Raw genomic sequence first — 17100 nt, 5'->3', positions numbered from 1 at the left:
CTCGCCACTTCCCGTGCGTGGCGGGCAGTGTGTGTGGACGAGGGTGGCGCGAGGCTGCCACCCCAGGCTCCAGGTGCTGCTGCTCCACTGTCCCCAGGGCCAGGTGTGCGCTGAGCCTGGCAACTGAGGGCACCGGCTTCCTCAGCATCACCCAGGGTGCCCTCATGGTTCCTCTGTCCTCCGGGGTCCAGCATGGGCTCGCCTAGATGGCCACCTGCCCTTCCCGACTACCTGGCCTTCAGAGTCAAGCCCCGACACCCCACCCGAAGCAGCCAGGTCCCCAGAGCCAGCCCTTTGTGGAGCTCTCCAAGCACGCGCTGGCCCTGCGACTCCGACTCTGGTTGCTGTGGACTGATTTGTGTCCGGCACTCAGTCCCCGTGCTGGAGCCCTGCTCCTGACGGCACGGGCTGTGGAGCGGGCCTTTGAGAGGTCCCCAGGGCTGGATGAAGTCATGAGGGGGGCCCTCACGATGGGGTTAGTGTTCCTACGAGAAGGAACTCGAGAGCTTGCTCTCCCTCCCAGCGCGAGAGGACACAGCCAGAAGGCAGCTGTCAGCAAGCCAGGAAGCAAGCCCTCCCCAGACCAGCCCTGCCGGCTGCCCGACCCCGGACGGCCCTGCCCAAGCCGAGAGAAAGAAACATGTGCTGTTGGAGCCACCGGAACGCTCCAAGGCGCTGTCCGACACAGCTGGAGAAGGGCGCCCCACCGCCAACTGATCCAGGCCACTACCTCCAGGGGAGACAGCAGTGTGCTGACCAGTTAGGACAGACGACGGCGTGTTAGTGTCCTGGGGCCACCATCACCACCACAAACCGCAAACCGGGGGCTTAAAACAGGAGCTGCCTCTCCCCGCGGGAGGCCAGTGGTCTGAGACCGAGATGCGGACAGGGCCGGTCCCTCAGGAGGCTCCAGGGAGGGCCCTCCTCGCCTCCCCCAGCTTCTGGAGGCTCCGGGGCTCCCTGGCTTGTGGTGGTGTCCCCCCACAGTCCCTGCCTCCATCTCCACATGGCCCTCCTCCACGTCTGTGCCTCCTGTCTCTCCTAAGGACACATGTCACTGAATTTGGAGCCCATCCAGGCAGTCTCGTCTCCAAGCTCCCCTTTAACGACACCTGCAGACCCCAATCCTGCCCTGGCCATAGTCGCGGGTGCTGGAAGGCACACCTCGGGCACGCGTCCTGGGCTGCCAGGCACCCAGGGTGCCAGCGGTGCAGCCGGCGCCATCTCGGGGCCTCCGTCCACACAGAGAGGTTGGGTGGGGGTTCTTCAGGGAAGGGAGCTTGGTCACTCTGGGCTTCAGATGTCACTTTAAGACCTTTCTGCAGTGTCTCTCCTGCCAGGAGCACCGACTCTCTGGGAACAGAGGGCTGCGGAGCACAGAGCCTGGGGTTCACCACCCCCTCGGCCCGACTGGCTGTGGCGGGGGCCTGGCTGCTGCCTGCAGGGGCACCAGCTTCCGGCCTGTGACACCGCCACTCGTGGTCACCGAGTGGGGCTGGAGGGCTGCGTGAGCGGCCACCGCTAAGGCGCCACCTCCCCTGGGCCTGGGTTTTCCCATCTACGACACGGAGGGCAGAGCAGGCCTGACCTGGGGGCTACTGGGGATTCCGTGGGAGCTGCCCCCCAGGACCGGGGCCCGGGGGTGACGATGACCATCCCAGGTGCCGCCAAGTCACCCCTGACAGAAGGAACGGGGACCACAGCCAAGTAGAGGACCTGGTTTATTTCCGACGCAGGTGAGTCTCAGGACAGCACAGCAGCCCCCAGGCGAGGCGGGGCGGGGCGGGGTGGGGCGGAGCTAGAACTCCACCTTGCAGGCAGGGAAGGCCTCGTCCTGCATGGACACAGTGCTGTTGCTGCCCAGCACCGTGATGCCCAGCGCCTGGTGCCGGGCATGCGTCTCCTCATACCACTCATGCATGGCCACCGAGTCGAAGGTGGGGATCAGGGTCACCTGCGGGTAGGACGGAAGGAGCGACGGTGAGGGGAGCGCCCGCCGCCCTCCTGGCCCAGCTCCACGTGCCCAGGCCTCTCTTCTCTGCCCCCGTTCTCTCTTGCCTGGAGGTCTGCGGCTGGCGGCCCGCCTGTCCCTGAAGTCCTTTCTCTTCCTCTAGCACCCAAAGGGCCCTCTTACAGCCCAGGCGGCCAGGCCGCTCTTCTGTGAATCCCCCCTCATGCTTCCCACCAACCTCCCCACCGCCATGTCTCCCTCTTAGCTCACCCAGGCCTCCCTGCACCTCCTTGAATGCGCCGAGCCTACTCCCACCTCTGGGCCTTTGCCCCTACTGTACCTGCTGCCAAGACACTCCCTGGCAGCTGCTTGACGAGTTGCACGAGAGTCGCACGAGAGCAGGGGCGGCACACGCCCTGCGCAGGGCTGGGCGGGGGCCAGGGACCGGAAGATCCTCTCCACCCAAACTTGCCTCACCCTCCATTTCAATCTCACGGTCTCAAGCGAGCCTCACTCTCAAGGACAGTTTTCAACTGCCTCGGCCACACAGACACTGCACGCCTCACCAGTCCAGCTGGACCAATCCTAGGGGTCGGGGGGCGGGAGGTGACCGAGCCAGCCCCGCCCTTGTCCTCACCCGGGATTGCTGCAGACTGAGGAGGCAGTGGACGTGACAGGAACAGAGGCCTGACAGTGGGGGCTCCTGCGTCTGCCCTCATTCCTGTGTGCCCTTGGGGACGCGCCTTCTTTCTGAGCCCCGCGCCCTCCTCTGGGAGGTGGGGGAATCACTCAGGAGACCGTGTGGGTTCAAAAGGAAGACACCAGCAGGTGCTGGCCCTGCTTTGTGCCCAGACTGCTGGAGGCCTGGAGGGGCACGCACCTGGAGGTCCCGGTCCCACTGACGCTTGCCGGCCAGCAGCGCGTCCAGGACGGCCCGCATGCCCTCCTCCTTGCGCTGGTCCTGGCCACTGATGACGTAGCAGAGTGCCCGCACTCGCCGGAAGAACTCCTCGTCCACCAGGCGGGCGCTGCCCCCGCTCGGCAGGTAGGCCAAATCGAGGTAGATGGGGGAGCCGGGCGGAGCCGCTGACGCACCTGGCCGGCTGCCGCCTGACCCTGTGGGCAAGAGAGCAGGAGTCAGTTTGGATTCCCAGGACCGGGAAAGGGCCGAGACCCAGAGCCCAGGACGAGGCTCCCAGCTCCACCTGCACCTCTCCGAGCAGCTCCCTCCTTGTCAGGAGTCCTAATCTCAGCGTTTGATGATTGACAAGCCCTCCCTGGCAGGGGCAGTTACTCAGTGAACTCTGCAAACACCCTGGACCACCTCCTCAGTGCCTGGACCCTCCCTGGCCAGTCCCTGGAGACAGACATCCCCGGGAAGAAAGGTAGGGGCAATCAGAGAGGGCTTCTTGGAAGAGGCAGTCTTGGAGCTTGAGCCCTGAAAGCAGCTGGTGCCTGGAACACTCCATTGCTTCTGCAGCACCCGTCCATGCAGCTGTGTTTCCCAAGCCCTCCTGGCTCCGGGTGCTGGGACACGGCAGCAACCAAGACAGAAAATCCCTGCCCCAAGGGTGACGGAAAGCCAGTGCTGGGGTGGGAGGGACAGAGTTATCCGAGGGACAGCCAGGATGGGGCAGCCACTCTCAGGGCCTCGCCCACAGCCCTGAACCCAGAGCCTGTGCAAGGGGGACGAGGCCACCGCTCTGGATCAGTTCACTGAGGACACAGCTGGGTCTCACGCGCAGGAAGCCTGCCAGATGCCTGGCGCCTGACAGCCATGAAGAGCGCCCAGCTCAGAGGGCAGCCAGGGCATGTGCACAATGAATGAAATCCCAGCTTTGGGCAAGTGGCGCCCGCACTCAAAACTGGGGACTGTGGCAGCGAGGGTCTGAGTGGAGCCTCAGGAGGAAAAAGCCACGTTGGCCATGGAAGGCGTGAGGGAGGCAGGAGTGGCAGAGGCGGAAGGGCAGAGAGAAGACAGGGGGACCATGGGCAGGAGGACAGGGTAGAGGGGAGCCCAGCAGCTATAGCCCATGGGCCAAACACGACAGACACCTGCTTTGTCAGTAGTTTTGCTGGAGTGCACACGCACTCACCCAGCTGCTTCTGTGCTACAGCTGCAGAGCTGAATATGGGACAGAGACCGCCTGGCCTGCAAAGCTGAAAATGTCTACCCCGGCCCTTTAAGACAGGCTGCTGACACCAGCATGGAGGGTCAGTTTACCTGAGGTGGTGGGAATGGGAGACCCCAAGTGGCCAAGACCGTGGCCTCTCTGGAAAAAGGCCAAATGCCCCAGACAACAGAACTTTAGATGACCCCCACCCTCTGGGGCCAGCCTTGCCCACGGGCCCTGGGGGCCACCATCTCCCTCCCGCTGTGCTGGGAACCCCTGACCTGCCGAAGGGCCCAGGGGCCCATCAGGTGCCTCCTTTGGAATCTGCCCAAGAAAGACAAGAGGTGGCAGCTCAAGCAGGTGCTGAGGCTAGGAGAGAATCGAGAGCCCAGGACAGCCAGGAGCCAAGGACAGGTCACGAGGGGGGAGAAGCGGAGACGTCCACCAGCTCCATGAGGGCAGGCCCACCCCGGGCACTGGAAGAGGGCCCAGGCCAGGGCGAGCGCTCAGCACCATGAGCTGGAGGTGCTGCCTTCACCAGCATAACTGGTCTCTCCCCAGCCCTCCCTAGGCAATTCTAGGCCTGCGCTGACCAACGCAGTGGACAGCAAGCACTGCCACATGGCACGTGTGACCGAGACCAGCTGGGAGGGCACTCCAGGCTCTCAAGACGTGCTCTGGGAAAGAGAAAGAGGAACTATCGAGTCATTTCTTCTCTTGATTACACATTGAAATATCACTTTGGTGTAGTATGCAGGAAAGAACACAGCAAGAGGATTCTGGGACAATGGCACAGTAAGAAGCACCAGGAATCTGTCTCCTGTGCTGGCAGCCCCTCCCTGTAAGGGTGAAGCAAGCTACCTGCAATTTAAAGGACTGTGCCGTTTTGGGGGGGGGGGGGGGTGAGGAAGATTGGCCCTGAGCCAACATCTGTTGCCAATCTTCCTCTATTTTTTGTAGGTGGGATGTCGTCACAGCATGGCTTGAGGAGTAGGTCTGCACCCTGGATCCAAACCTGTGGACCCCTGGCCACCAAAGCAGAATACACGAATTTAACCACTGTGCCACTGGGCAGACCCCGGACTGTGCATTTCTTATTCTTCTTCCCATCCCCCCTTCATTTTTTTTCTTTTTCCCCTTTTGGGAGCCAGACATTTAAGGATTAGACATTCAAAAGCAACCGCATATATACGGGAATTTAGAAAGTCACCATGCGTGCCCAGGGAAAGGTGCAGGCACAGCAAAGATCTGAGAAGACCTTACATTCATACCCCAGACTGATGGCCAGCACAGAGACAGCCCACTACAGCTAAACAAAAAAGCCACAGCAAACCCTGGGGAAAGATGAAATTTGGATCACCAGAGTTACCACATTATTAAATTCAAATGACCAGTTTTCAACAGCAACAAAAAAAATCACAAGGCACCCAAAGAAAGAAAGAAAGGCCCATTCAAAGGGAAAAAATCAATCAAAGAAACCATCCAGATGGCAGACTTACTAGACAAAGACTTTAAAAACAACAGTCTGAAAGAGACTCAAAGAACTAAACGAGGACGTGGAGACAGCCAAGAGAATGATGTATGAACAAAACAAAAATAAGGAAACATAAAACAAAAAAAATAAATGAAAAATTCTGCCACCAGAAAGCACAATAACTGAAATGAAGAAAATTCACTAGAGGGACTCCATTCAAGGTCTGAACAGGCAGAAGAACCAGGAATCCTGATGAGAGGACAATGGAAACTGAGTTCCAGGAAGAGAAAGAGAAATGAGTGAAGAAAGTGAAGAGAACCAAAGGCACCTGTGGGACACCCTCAAAAGGTCTAACACACACATTACAGGACTCTCAGGAGGAGAGACAGGGCAGAAGGATCATTTGAAGAAATAATGGCCAAAAGTTCCCCATATTTGAGGAAAGACATGAATATAAACACCCAGGAAGCTCGATGCACTCCGAGCAGGACGAACTCCAACAGACCCACACTGACTGAGACACACGGTGCCAAACCCGCTCTAGTCAAGCTGCTGAAGACGAGATGAGGAGCAGCCCTGCGGGAGGAGCAGGAGAAACGGGAATCCACAGCTGTAGATGCTTACACCGAAAAGAGGCCCTCAAATCAGCCGCCTCACATTACACCTCAAGGAAACAGAACAAGAACAAAGAAATTCAAAGACAGGAGAAGCAAGGAAATAATACAGATTAGAGCAGAAATTCTGAAAGAGAGACTAGAAAAACAACACAGAAGAAAATCATCAAAACCAAAAGTTGGTTCTTTGAAAAGATTAACAAAATTGGCAAATCTTTAGTGGATGGACTAAGGAAAAAAAGAGAAGACTCAAATGAGTAAGATCAGAAATGAAAGCGGGGACGCGACTGCTGGTTCTATGGAAATTAGCATTAGGAGAGCAGAACGGACTGCTGCACACCAACAAAGCGGATAACCTCGAGGAAATGTTCAAGTTCCTAGAAACAAGAAACCCACCAAGACTGGATCACAAAGAAATAGAAAATCTGAACAGACCTCTAACTAGGTAAGGAGACTGGATCAGTAATCACAAGCCTTCTGGGCTTCAAGCAAACATTTAAAGAACTGACACCAATCCTTCTCAACGTTTCCAAAAAACGAAGAGCAGGAAACACGTCCTAACTCATTCTACGAGGCCAGCATTACCCTATACCAAGGTTAGGCAGAGACACCACCAAGAGAGAAAACTACAGACCAACATCCCTTTGGAACACTGACGCAAAAGGCCTCAACAAAATACCAGCAAACCGAATTCAGCAGCATATTAAAAAGATTACACACCATGACCAAGCAGGATTTATTCCTGAGATGCAGGGATGGTTCAACATATGAAAAACCAGTGTAGGAAGAATGAAGGAAAAACCCCATCTGGATCATCTCAAGTGATGTGGAAAAGGCACTTGATAAAACCCAGCACTATTCCATGATAAACACACTCAACAAACCAGGAACGGAAGGAAACCACCGTAACATAACAGCAACCACATGTGGAAACCCACGGCTCACATCACACTGTACGGTGAGGGACAGAAAGCTCCTCCTCTGAGACCAGGAACGAGGCGAGGGTGCCACTCTCACACTTCAAGACAGCGCTGGAAATCCTAGCCAGGGCAGCAGGCAAGAAAAAGAAAGAAAAGGCCTCCACACTGAAAGGGAGAAGGGAAGTGACCTCTGTTCACAGATGACACGATCTTACATGCAGAAAATCCTAAAGACTCCACACACATAAAAGAAACCTGTTAAAACTAATAGATGAAGTCAGCAAAGCAGCTGGATGCAAAATCAACACACAAAAATCAGCTGTGTTTCTACACACTACAATGAGCAATTCAAAAAGGAAACTAAGAAAACAATTTCACTTACAATAGTATTAAAAAGAATAAAATATTTAGGAATTAACTTAACCAAGGAGGTAAAATATTGGTACGTGAAAATTACAAGACATTGCTGAAAGAAATTAAAGACATAAATTAATGGAAAGACATCCCGTGTTCACGCGTTTAGACTTCACATCGTTAAGATGTCAGCACCGTACAAAACAATCTACAGGGCCAATGAGACCCCAGTCAAAATCCCAATAACGTTTTTTGCAGACACAGAAAAACACACTCTAAAATTCACGTGGAATCTCAAGGGACCCCAAATAGCCAAGACAATCTTGAAAAAGAACAAAATTGGAGGACTCACATTTCCTGATTTCTAAGCTTACCACAAAGCAACAGTACCGAGACAGAGTGGTGCTGGCACAAGGACAGACATACAGACCCAAGGAACAGAACAGGGAGCCCAGAAATACACCCTGGCATATATGGTCAAAGGATTGTTGACAAGGGTGCCAGAGCTTCCAATGGGGAAAGCGCAGTCTTTTCAGCCACTGGCGCTGGAAAACTGGATCTCCACACCACAGCGATGAAGCTGGATGCTTCTTTAGCACCACGTACAAAACTAATTTAAAATTAATCAAAGAGAAAAATGTGACAGCTAAAATTATAAAGTTATTAGAAGAAAACATATGGCAAAAGCTCCCTGACACTGGGTTAAGCCATGATTTCCTGGATATAATACCAAAAGCACAGGCAACAAAAGAAAAACAGACAAACTGGACTCCATGAGAATTAAAAACTTTTGTGCATCAAAGGACACTACCAACAGAGTAAAAAGACCACCCACAGAATGGACAAAATATTTGCAAATCATATATCTGATAAGGGATTAATATCCCGAATATGTAGAGAACTCTCATAACCCGACCACAGAAAGACAGACAACCCAACTCCAAAACGGGCAGAGACGTGGCTAAACGCTCTCCAAAGAGACAGACGCCCGGCAGGCCCAGGAAAGACACTCCACATCGCCGTCCACCAGGGAAATGCCGATCAAACCTCAAGGCAGCACCAGCTCACCGCCACCGGGACGCCGCTATCAAACAGCCATGAGACAAGTGTTGGCGAGGACGCGGAGAAACTGGAAACTGTGCACTGTGGTGAGAATGTAAACTGGTGCGGCCACGTGGAAAACTGTGGCAGTTCTTCAAAAAAATTCAACATAGAATGACCCTATGCTCCAGCAATCCCACTTGGGGTATAAACCCCACAGAACTGCGAGCAGGGACTGAGAGGCGTTTGTACGTGCCGGTCCAGTCACCACAAGCTGGAAGAAACCCACGTGTCCATCAAGGGATGAACGAAGCGCAGTCCATCCACACACTGGAATACTGAGCAGCTCGAAAAAGGAAGGGAATTCTGCCACGTGCTCCAGCATGGATGAGCCCCGAGCGAGTGACGCTCAGTGAAATAAGCCCGATGCAGAAGGGCAAACACTGGGATTCCGTCAGACGAGGTCCCTAGAGGAGTCCGACTCACAGGGACAGAAAGCGCAAGGGAGGGTACCAAGGGCCGGGAGTTGGCATTTAATGGGACAGTTTCAGTCTCAACAGATGAAGGGAGTCCTGGAGACGGATGGTGGGGGCGGCTGTACAAGAAAGGGATGTGCTGAATGCCACTGAACAGTGTGCTGAAAAATGGCCAAGGTGGTAACTTTTATATTATGTATATTTCATCCCAGTTTTTGAAAACTGGAGAAAAAAAGCACAGCAGGCCTGAGACTCTGTCCTTAGAAGCCTCACCCTCTGGCCCTTGGCTGGCGTTTGGGAACCGACTTCAGAAGGGTTCCCCCTCTTCCGGAAAGGGTCGGGGTGCACGGTGCCGGCGTGGCTCGTGCTGAAGACCCGCCGCCCCTCCTGCGGAGTCCGCGATTCTGGGACTTGACCAGCCCCCGACAGAGACCCTGGGAGATCTCAAAGGAGATCCCGGGTGGACAACACTTCACACGTGTCATCGCAGCTTGTTGATGGGGGAGTTACACCCGCGGTGCGACTCCACCGCGAGAAGGCTCTAGAAGCTTGTGCCTGGTTTCCTGGCACACCCCTGTGCCGTTCCTGCTGTATCCTCTTGTTCTAATACACCTCAGCCACGAGCACGACGAGCGCCTGAGTTCTCCCTGCCAACCACAAACTGGGAGGTGGCCTCGGGAACCTCAACACAAACGGGTTAAAGAAAGCACAGCGCTGCCATTAGTGCCGCCCACTTCTCTTGCCAACCCGGCTACTAGAAGCAGCCCACTCACACGTGTGCTGTTTCCACTGACAGCACTGCCTGCACGCCCTGGAACCACAAGTGCCCCAACAGTGAGGCCAGAGCTTCAGTCTTACAGGAGAAACTGAGGTCCAGAGAGGGTGGCGGGAGTGGCGGAGGCCACACAGCAAGCAGAGAATAAGAGAACTTGGGCTGGTAACCCACTGCAGGACTCCAGCCCCCAGGTACTTACCAGATGGGCCCCGACTGGTGGTCTTGGGGACCGAGGACTTTCTAGACAGGGGTGCCCGACCTCCCTTGTCACTGGGCTCGCTCCGGGCGCTGAGTGGCCGACTGGCCCGGTCCCCACCAGCCAGCCCCTTGGTCTTGGCAGTGGTCAGTGGAGAGGCTTTGGGGGCAGCAGTGCCAGGGCTGGGGCGGGCCAGGGACTTCCGCGCACGGCTGAGGCCATCTGTCAGCCGGGCCTGCTCCGGGGGCAGCATCTCAGGGTCCACCATACAGATGCTCGGTGGGGTGGGCAGCGGTGGGGGGAATTTGAGGGGGTCGGGTAAGGGGTCACGGCGAGGGCCCCCAAAGCCCTCCGTGTCCTCGTCAGAGTCGGCAGTGCCAGGGGTGGCAGGCAGGGGGTCTGAGTCAGACAAGGTGGGCAAGGACTCGCTGACAGATGTGGGTGGTGTCTCCTCGGCCCCTGGGGCACTGGCCCGCTCCTGGGACCGGGCGCTGCTGTCGTTGGAGCTGCCTGGGGATGCTGGGGCCGGCAGCAGGGGCACGGCCTTGCGGTGCTCAAACTCGCAGGGCGACACCAGGCACAGGTCCACGTCATGTGGGGAGGCCGAGCGCCGTGCCCGCGGGCCTCGAAGCGGGAGGCTCAGCCCAGCCTCACTCGTGGTGGCGGATGGCGGTGGCAGCACCTGCTCGAAGGAGACGGACAGGGACTCGTCCACCTCTGTGGAGTGTGGGGAGCCCACCTCAGCAGGCAGCGAGGGCGTGGTCACTGTGGGTGAGGCATCCGGCCCGGCCTCCCCGCCCCGCAGCGGGCTTAGGGACAGCCGCCCGCTGCCCTCGGTCGGGCCCTGGGGGGCTCCGGGGGGCGAGGGTGTGCATGGCTGGGGGCTGCTGGTGGCCAGCAGCAGCTCCAGTGCCTTCTCCCCGAAGCTGCCGCCGTCCTCCCCGGCTGGGCTCAGCCCCAGCTCCAGGCTGCTCTCCTGGCTGGGTGTTGCCACCAGTGGGGGGGCTGGGGAGCTGCAGGCCTCGGCGGGTGGGCTGGCCTCTTGGCCCCGGAAGCTGGGGGGGCTGCGGGGCCCATTCTCCGCTGGTGGCACAGCTGGGTGGGGGGTGTTGGGTGCTCTGCGGGGCTTGGGGGCTGCCTGGGCACCGGTCTTCTTGACACTGACCACAGCAGAGGCTGCCCGGCGCACCTCCCGCGGCTGGGTCCGAGGGGTGCTCAGCTTGGGGTCCTTCTTCACTTCCCGGGGGGGCCTGGCCTCCTTCTCAGCCCTGCGAGGGGCCTCAGCCCGTGGGGGCTCCTTCCGGGCCACCGCAGGGCGCTCCTGGGCAGGCCTGGCAGGTGTTGTCATCCGGCTCTCTCTTCTCAAGCTGTCCCGGGAGCCCACACTTTCCTTGCTCTCAGCTCGCCGAGGCCCTGCCAGGTCCTGGGGGGTCACCACAGGCTCCCGCAAGAACCCCAAGTGCTGCAGGCGGACCAGGCCATCCAGGAGGCGGGTGGGCGGCGTGCAGCCAGGGAACAGCACGCGCACCACTTTCTCAGTGGGGCCCGCGGGGTGCCACACCAGCAGGGCACACACGGAGACCGGCGGTCTGTCGGCAGCAGCCGAGGGCGGGTGCAGCACGTACATGTCAAGCCGGCCCACGCCCATCTTCTGGAAGAGCACGGTGGGCTCAGCGGGCAGCGGCCCGCGGGTCAGAGGCAGGGGCGTGATGCCAAGCCGGGCCAGGAGGCTCAGGGCCAGCTCTGCCTCATCCTCGCCACGCACCAGACGCGAGGCAGCCACCCGGGCGTTGAAGAAGACGACCCCAAGGCTGGGCGAGACGAGCCTGCGCAGCCTGTCGTCCCCGGAGCCCCCGCCGGCCACTGCCTCGTCACGCTCAGCCAGCTTGCGCCGCAGCAGACTGTTGAGGCCGGGGAGGCTGTCGGCGCCCGCGTGGGTCACCAGCACGGCGTCCACCCGGTCCAGGTGCCGTACCAGCTTCCAGAAGCTCGACTTTGGGTTCGAGCCGCCGTTGACCAGCACAGTGAAGCCGTTGACGGCAAAGAAGGCAGCATCACCGAGGCCACCGGGGAAGATGTAGCAGCAGGGCCGGGCAAGCCTGAGGAAGCCCACGGAGGCCGGCGGCTCGAGCAGCTCAAAGGGGGATGGCGGCTCCAGCACCTCGGCCACGTACTCCAGAAACTCACGCAGGCCCTCAGAGGCCGGCCCCTGTGCTGGAGGGTTCAACCGCAGCTGCAGCATGCCCTGGAGGCCGGGCACCTCGGGGACCAGCTCGGCCCAGTCACCAAAGGTTGGGCAGGTGATGGTGAGCTTGGGCAGGTCTGCGTGTGGGGGTGCGGAGGCCAGGAGATCCAGGATCTGCAGAGGAGCAGACAGTTAAGGGGCCACCTGGAGCCAGGGGACACCCAGCCCATTGGGAGAAGAGCAAGGATATCCCCGCCCTGCCTCCTGGGGCTGGGAGGGTCGTTCGCCTGCCCTCATCACCCTCCGGACAAAACCCAACCCTCCCCACAGCCCTCGAGGGCCCATGGTCCTGCCTCACCACTGGTCCCCCTCCCTACCATCACCCTCACTCGCTACAGTGTGAACACCTGGCCTGCGCGAGTTTTTCCTCATTTGCCCCGCCCAGTCTAAGGGCGCTCCATAAGGGACCTGTCTAGCTCTCTCCCAGCTGGGACCCGGAATCTGGGGTGCCACTTGAGGCCTCTGGGACATCTGCTGATCTACAGCCCCTGCCTCGAACCACACACTGTAGTGGATGACGGGACTGGGACCCGACAACATGCAAGGAGGGACACGTGTCAGCACCATCATTCCACAGAGAGGGAGGGGATGGGGCCCAGGGGGACAGCAGTTGGCCAGGCCACGCAGCCTGATGAGGATGAGGCAGGATTCAGAGCCAGGGAGGTGGCGGCTTACTTCTTTGTCCCCCAGGACCTGGAGGAAGTGGCGGGACGAGAAGCCCCCCGTCTGGAGCAGCAGCTCCCCCGTCTCCTCCAGGCAGGGCCCAGCCAGCACCAGCAGCTTGTGAGGGGAAGGGTCCAGCAGAAGGTCCCGGAGCTGAGGGGAGGGGAGACTGTTAAAGGCCTTATTCTGTGCAGTGACATAGCCAGCACCCCACTCTGGGGCAGCCCCCAGTCCCACATCTACGTATAACCACCCCACAGCCAGGCCAGAGAAGCTGGGAGGGTAGCCTCTGGGCACTCCCCTCCCCCCAACAAACCCCAGCTCATCCTACAAAGCCTGGCTCCAGTGCCCCCACCTCCCGGAAGCCCTCCGTACCCTTGATGGGCCCCCTCAAGTCCACCTCTCTCCCGGCCCAGCCCCAACGCCATGAAGGAGGTATCTGTGTCTGGCTCTGGCTCCTTCAGAGCCCCTTGAGGGAGCAAAAGGGAGTATTTTTGATGAGAGGAGTCAACGACACAAGGTCTCTGGAGGGGTGCCCCAGGGCTCTATCTTTCTCGTCTTCCTCAAGGACGCGCCCTTCTCTGGGAGAAGGGTGCAGACGCCCAAAAGCCGGAAGCACTGCAGTCGATTCAGACAAGTCCTGGGGCTGGCTCAGCGCAAACATCTTCAGGTCCTACCTGCCCTAGCCCACTCCTTCCTCCCAAACTCCCACCTCTGCTCCACCCTCTCATCGCCGCTCCTGAGGAGGGAATAACTTGAGGCTGGAGCCCCCGGGGAAGGTTTCCCGGGGGAGGAGATGCTGCTGCTGGGTGTTGAGAAGAGGATTTCGGGCAGCAAAAAGTCCGGGACACAGGAGGTCAGGCCGGGGATGGCGTGCTTCCAGTAGCCCGCTCCCTCCAGCAGCTGCCCTTCCCTACCTCGTCACACAGCGACTTGTCTGATGGGTTTAGGAGGACCAGCGTCTCCAGGGTGTCTCCGCGGTGGTGCAGGCTCCGCTGGCCTGGGGGCAATTGGGCCCTGTGAGTTTGGGGCTGGGCCACGTGCAGGGGGTCAGGCTGTCCTGGGGTTGAACCGGGCCTCCCTGAGTTGACCCCAGGCAGCCCCAAGCCCCTCCAAGCCTCCATTTCCTGGGAACCCCAGCCAGGGGTCATCTGGGGGTTAACAGACACATGGCACAGCCACAGGCCTGGATGAGGCAAGAACAGGAAACCCGCCTTGGCAGGCCACACGCTGGAAACAGCAGTGACAACAGGGCCTCCACTGCCTTCGGGGCCCGATTTGCAGCCGTCAGCCCTATGGGGGAACACCATCGCCACCACCACTGCATAAGCAAGGCCCAGGGAAGGCCGAGGGTCCACCAGGAAGAGGCCACGGCCTCGCAGGCCTCGGCCCTGCGTGCCTGAGGGTCAGGAAGTGGTGGGTGGGGCTGGAATGAGGGCGGCGTGAGGAGCTGAGCACAGGGAGGCCTCATGGACCACGGAGAGGGGAGTGGGGTTAACTCCGGGATCCCAACCGTGGTCTGTCCCCAGAGCCCAGATGTGTTTCAAATCTGGCACATGAGGCCCTGGAGCTAAAGGCCAGGGCCCTCCAGTGCTGCTCTGCCTTCATCAGTTTACCACACGCTCCTGTCACAGGCTACTGCCGCACTCAGGAGAGAAAACCAAGGCATGGAGGGGGCTAGCGGCCACCAAGGTCACACAGAACAAATGGGATTTCCAGCTCCCCCCACCCTGTGAGGGGTCAGGAAGCCACCCAGAACCGCTGGGACAATGAGGTGATGGACACTTCCTTCCCCTCCTGCAGCAGCCGGGAGGTGACTCAACAGGCCGGCGGAGGCGGAGGTGCGGGCGCCACTGGGCTTGGCTTACCCAGGCTCAGCCCAGAATCCCCAGGGAGCCATGGGCCACGTGCCGCTGGCCCAGGCATCCCCACCCCTCCTTGATCTTGTTCCTTTCTTAACTCCCCATCTATTGAGCACCTACGGTCTACCTGGTCCTGTGCAGGGGTCACAGCCACGAACCAGACACGGTTCCTGCCACATGGGGCCCACACTCCACTCTCCAGGCCCCTCGGCAGCCTCTTACTTTCCCAGTGTCCTGTCCCTTTGCCTGAGCCCTTCCCTCCACCTGCCACCTCAGCCACAGCTGCTCTCATCCAAAATGCCCCCTCCTGGGTGGGCTCCCTGTCCCCCACCCCTCATCTGTAAAATGGGGACAAAACCACAAGTTCCTGCATTGTGGGTTATTGAGGACTGAGGAAGTCAGCGCTGCGACAGGGCTCACCCCTGCTCCGCCCCCGGCAGATCGCGCTGTACTATTACTGTTGTTGTCTACAGCCGTACCCAACCCCAGGCCTGGCACAGAGCTGGCACTCAGAGAACACTTGCCCAGTGAATGAGTGTACATGGAACAGCGGGGGCACCGGGGTGCCCAGCCTCACCTTTCACGATGCTGGAGAAGGTGGCCGAGTGCCGGGACACGAAGACCTTGAGCTGCTCATCAAGGCTGCAGACGCCAGGGTCAACGTCCCAGGACCGGATGCCTGGCAGGGGGTGGGGGTGCCAAGGGAAGCGAGGTGGGAAATCAGCTGGGCTCCCCAGCTCCCAGAATGTTTCAATGACTGGCACCTGGCAGGTGGGGGCAGCCCAGCCCAGGACAGCCTGGAGACTGAGGACCACCCGAGTGCTCTTGACCCCACTGTATCAAGGAACCCAAAGCGTAACCTGGCATTTTACAGAGACTCAGGACACCAGCAAGAACGCCCCCGCTCAATGGTCATCTTGTCCCCTCCATCACCTCCTCCACCCTGCCGGCCACCTTCCCACCTCTCCTCCTTTGCACCCGCTGTTCCCACGGCCCTGAGGCCCTTTCCCCGCTTCAGGTGCTAAGACCCACTGTCCTCTCAGCCTTCTGCATCCTTCTGAGCACTCCCGACAGCTCAAAACTTGCGGCATCTCCTCCCTGACTTTGGGTCCACTCCCCACCAGACTGTTGGCCTCGCGAGGGCAGGCCTGGGCCTGCGGGGGAGCATCCTCCAAGCAGGGGAGCCGAGCTGTGTGTGCCACCAGGTGACTTTCCAGGCGATGGACCCCAGGCCCTGCCCGCCTGTGACGGGGGTGTGAAGGCCCTCCGACCGCGGTGGCGGCGGCGGGTGCACCACGCCCGCCAGTCCCGCCACGCCACCTGCAGCAGGTGAACCTCGCAGGTGCACCTATGACTCACCCCCCGGGCGCGGGCCGGCCCGCCCACACCCCACTTAGCAGCTCCTCCCGGAGCACCAGAAAGTGGGCCCCGGGGCTGCGGCCCGGCCTCGCCAGCCCTGCTCCCCGCCCCGGAGATGCGGCTGCCCGGGCCCGGGGATTCCAGGCGACCCGGCCTCCCCTCGGCGGGCGGGACGCGGAGGCGGCGCCCACCCTGCCCAACCGCGGGGGGCCCAAGGCCGGGCCCGGGTCCCTCCCCGGTCTGCAGCCGGTGGGCGGCGCGGCCCCGCCCGGGCCCGGACGGCCTCCTCCGCCGGCGCCTGACAGCGAGGCCCCGAGCCCCGCCCGCCCCGGGCCCGGCCCCGGCCCCGGCCCCGGCCGCGCCGCCCGACCTCGCTCGAGCTCCTCCAGCACGTAGCCCAGCAGCCCCGGGCCCGCGCACTCGCCGCCCACCACGAGCAGCAGCGAGCTCGGCGCCCCGACCTCCGGACGCCCAGCCGCCGCCGCCATCTTCGCGCGCCCCGCCGCGCCGAGCGCCGCCCCGCAGGCCCCGCCCCTTAAAGGGCCGGACCGGAAGGGCTGCAGACCCCGGCCGGAAGCCCTTCCGCGGCCCTGCCGACCCCTGGACCGGGGAGCTGGGGGCGCGGGCGCCCAAGGGGTGGAAGGCCTGAGTCTCTGCTTTGGGCCCGCCCTCCCAGTGACCGTTCATTCATTCAACAAGCTTGACTACACGCCTCCCACAGGCCGATCACAATCCCTGCCCTCTGGGGGCTCACCTCCCAGCACAGTGGGCCCAATCAGAACCAGACCCAGATGCTCCCAGATGCTCCCAACCGCCTAGGTCGGGGCTGGAACAGAGAAAAGAAAGGCATCTTGTAGCTAGGGCTTTGAGGGATGTGTAGGAGTTTGCCAGGTATGGGTGGTGGGGCAAGAGCATGTGAGGCAGAAATTAGAGCAGGTGCAAAGTTTTAGAGATAGCAAAGTACATGTATGTTTGGGCCATGTTCTGGAGCACTCTGGGTCTAGAGCAAGGCGACACACTTACTCTGCACCTACTGTGTGCCAGGCATTTTACTCC

General features: G+C 60.0%; 1 protein-coding gene across 5 annotated transcripts; it reads right to left on the bottom strand.

The window, feature by feature from the left end:
• Positions 1–1708: 1708 nt before the first annotated feature.
• MAP1S (microtubule associated protein 1S) lies at positions 1709–16574 on the bottom strand. Of its 5 annotated transcripts, none has more exons than XM_023625431.2 (7): positions 16415–16574; positions 15263–15364; positions 13741–13823; positions 12836–12976; positions 9919–12274; positions 2832–3067; positions 1709–1954 (listed from the first exon to the last, which is right to left on the bottom strand). In XM_023625431.2, the coding sequence occupies exons 1-7, from the start codon at positions 16530–16532 to the stop codon at positions 1799–1801; spliced, it is 3192 nt and encodes a 1063-aa protein (XP_023481199.1). In that variant the 5' UTR covers positions 16533–16574; the 3' UTR covers positions 1709–1798. The 5 variants fall into 5 exon arrangements, with proteins under 5 accessions (XP_023481199.1, XP_070102681.1, XP_070102683.1 ...); XM_070246580.1 differs by having other exon boundaries at positions 13741–13854; positions 16415–16557; XM_070246582.1 differs by lacking the exon at positions 13741–13823 and having other exon boundaries at positions 16415–16557.
• Between the last annotated feature and the right edge of the window lie 526 nt (positions 16575–17100).

This window comes from Equus caballus, chromosome 21, assembly GCF_041296265.1.
Source record: "Equus caballus isolate H_3958 breed thoroughbred chromosome 21, TB-T2T, whole genome shotgun sequence".
NCBI classification, from domain to species: Eukaryota; Metazoa; Chordata; class Mammalia; order Perissodactyla; family Equidae; genus Equus; species Equus caballus.
This window is presented reverse-complemented; position numbering and strand designations above follow the sequence as displayed.

Bases quoted from the DNA above. Each gene is read 5' to 3' on its own strand.
- MAP1S (XM_023625431.2), bottom strand. From the start codon at position 16,532: ATGGCGGCGGCGGCTGGGCGTCCGGAGGTCGGGGCGCCGAGCTCGCTG. The intron at 12,275-12,835 runs GTAAGCCGCCAC...GCTCCTCTGCAG, and splicing joins AGGTCCTGGGGGACAAAGAA to ATCCTGGATCTCCTGGCCTC. The intron at 1,955-2,831 runs GTGCGTGCCCCT...TCCTACCCGCAG, and splicing joins AGTGGGACCGGGACCTCCAG to GTGACCCTGATCCCCACCTT.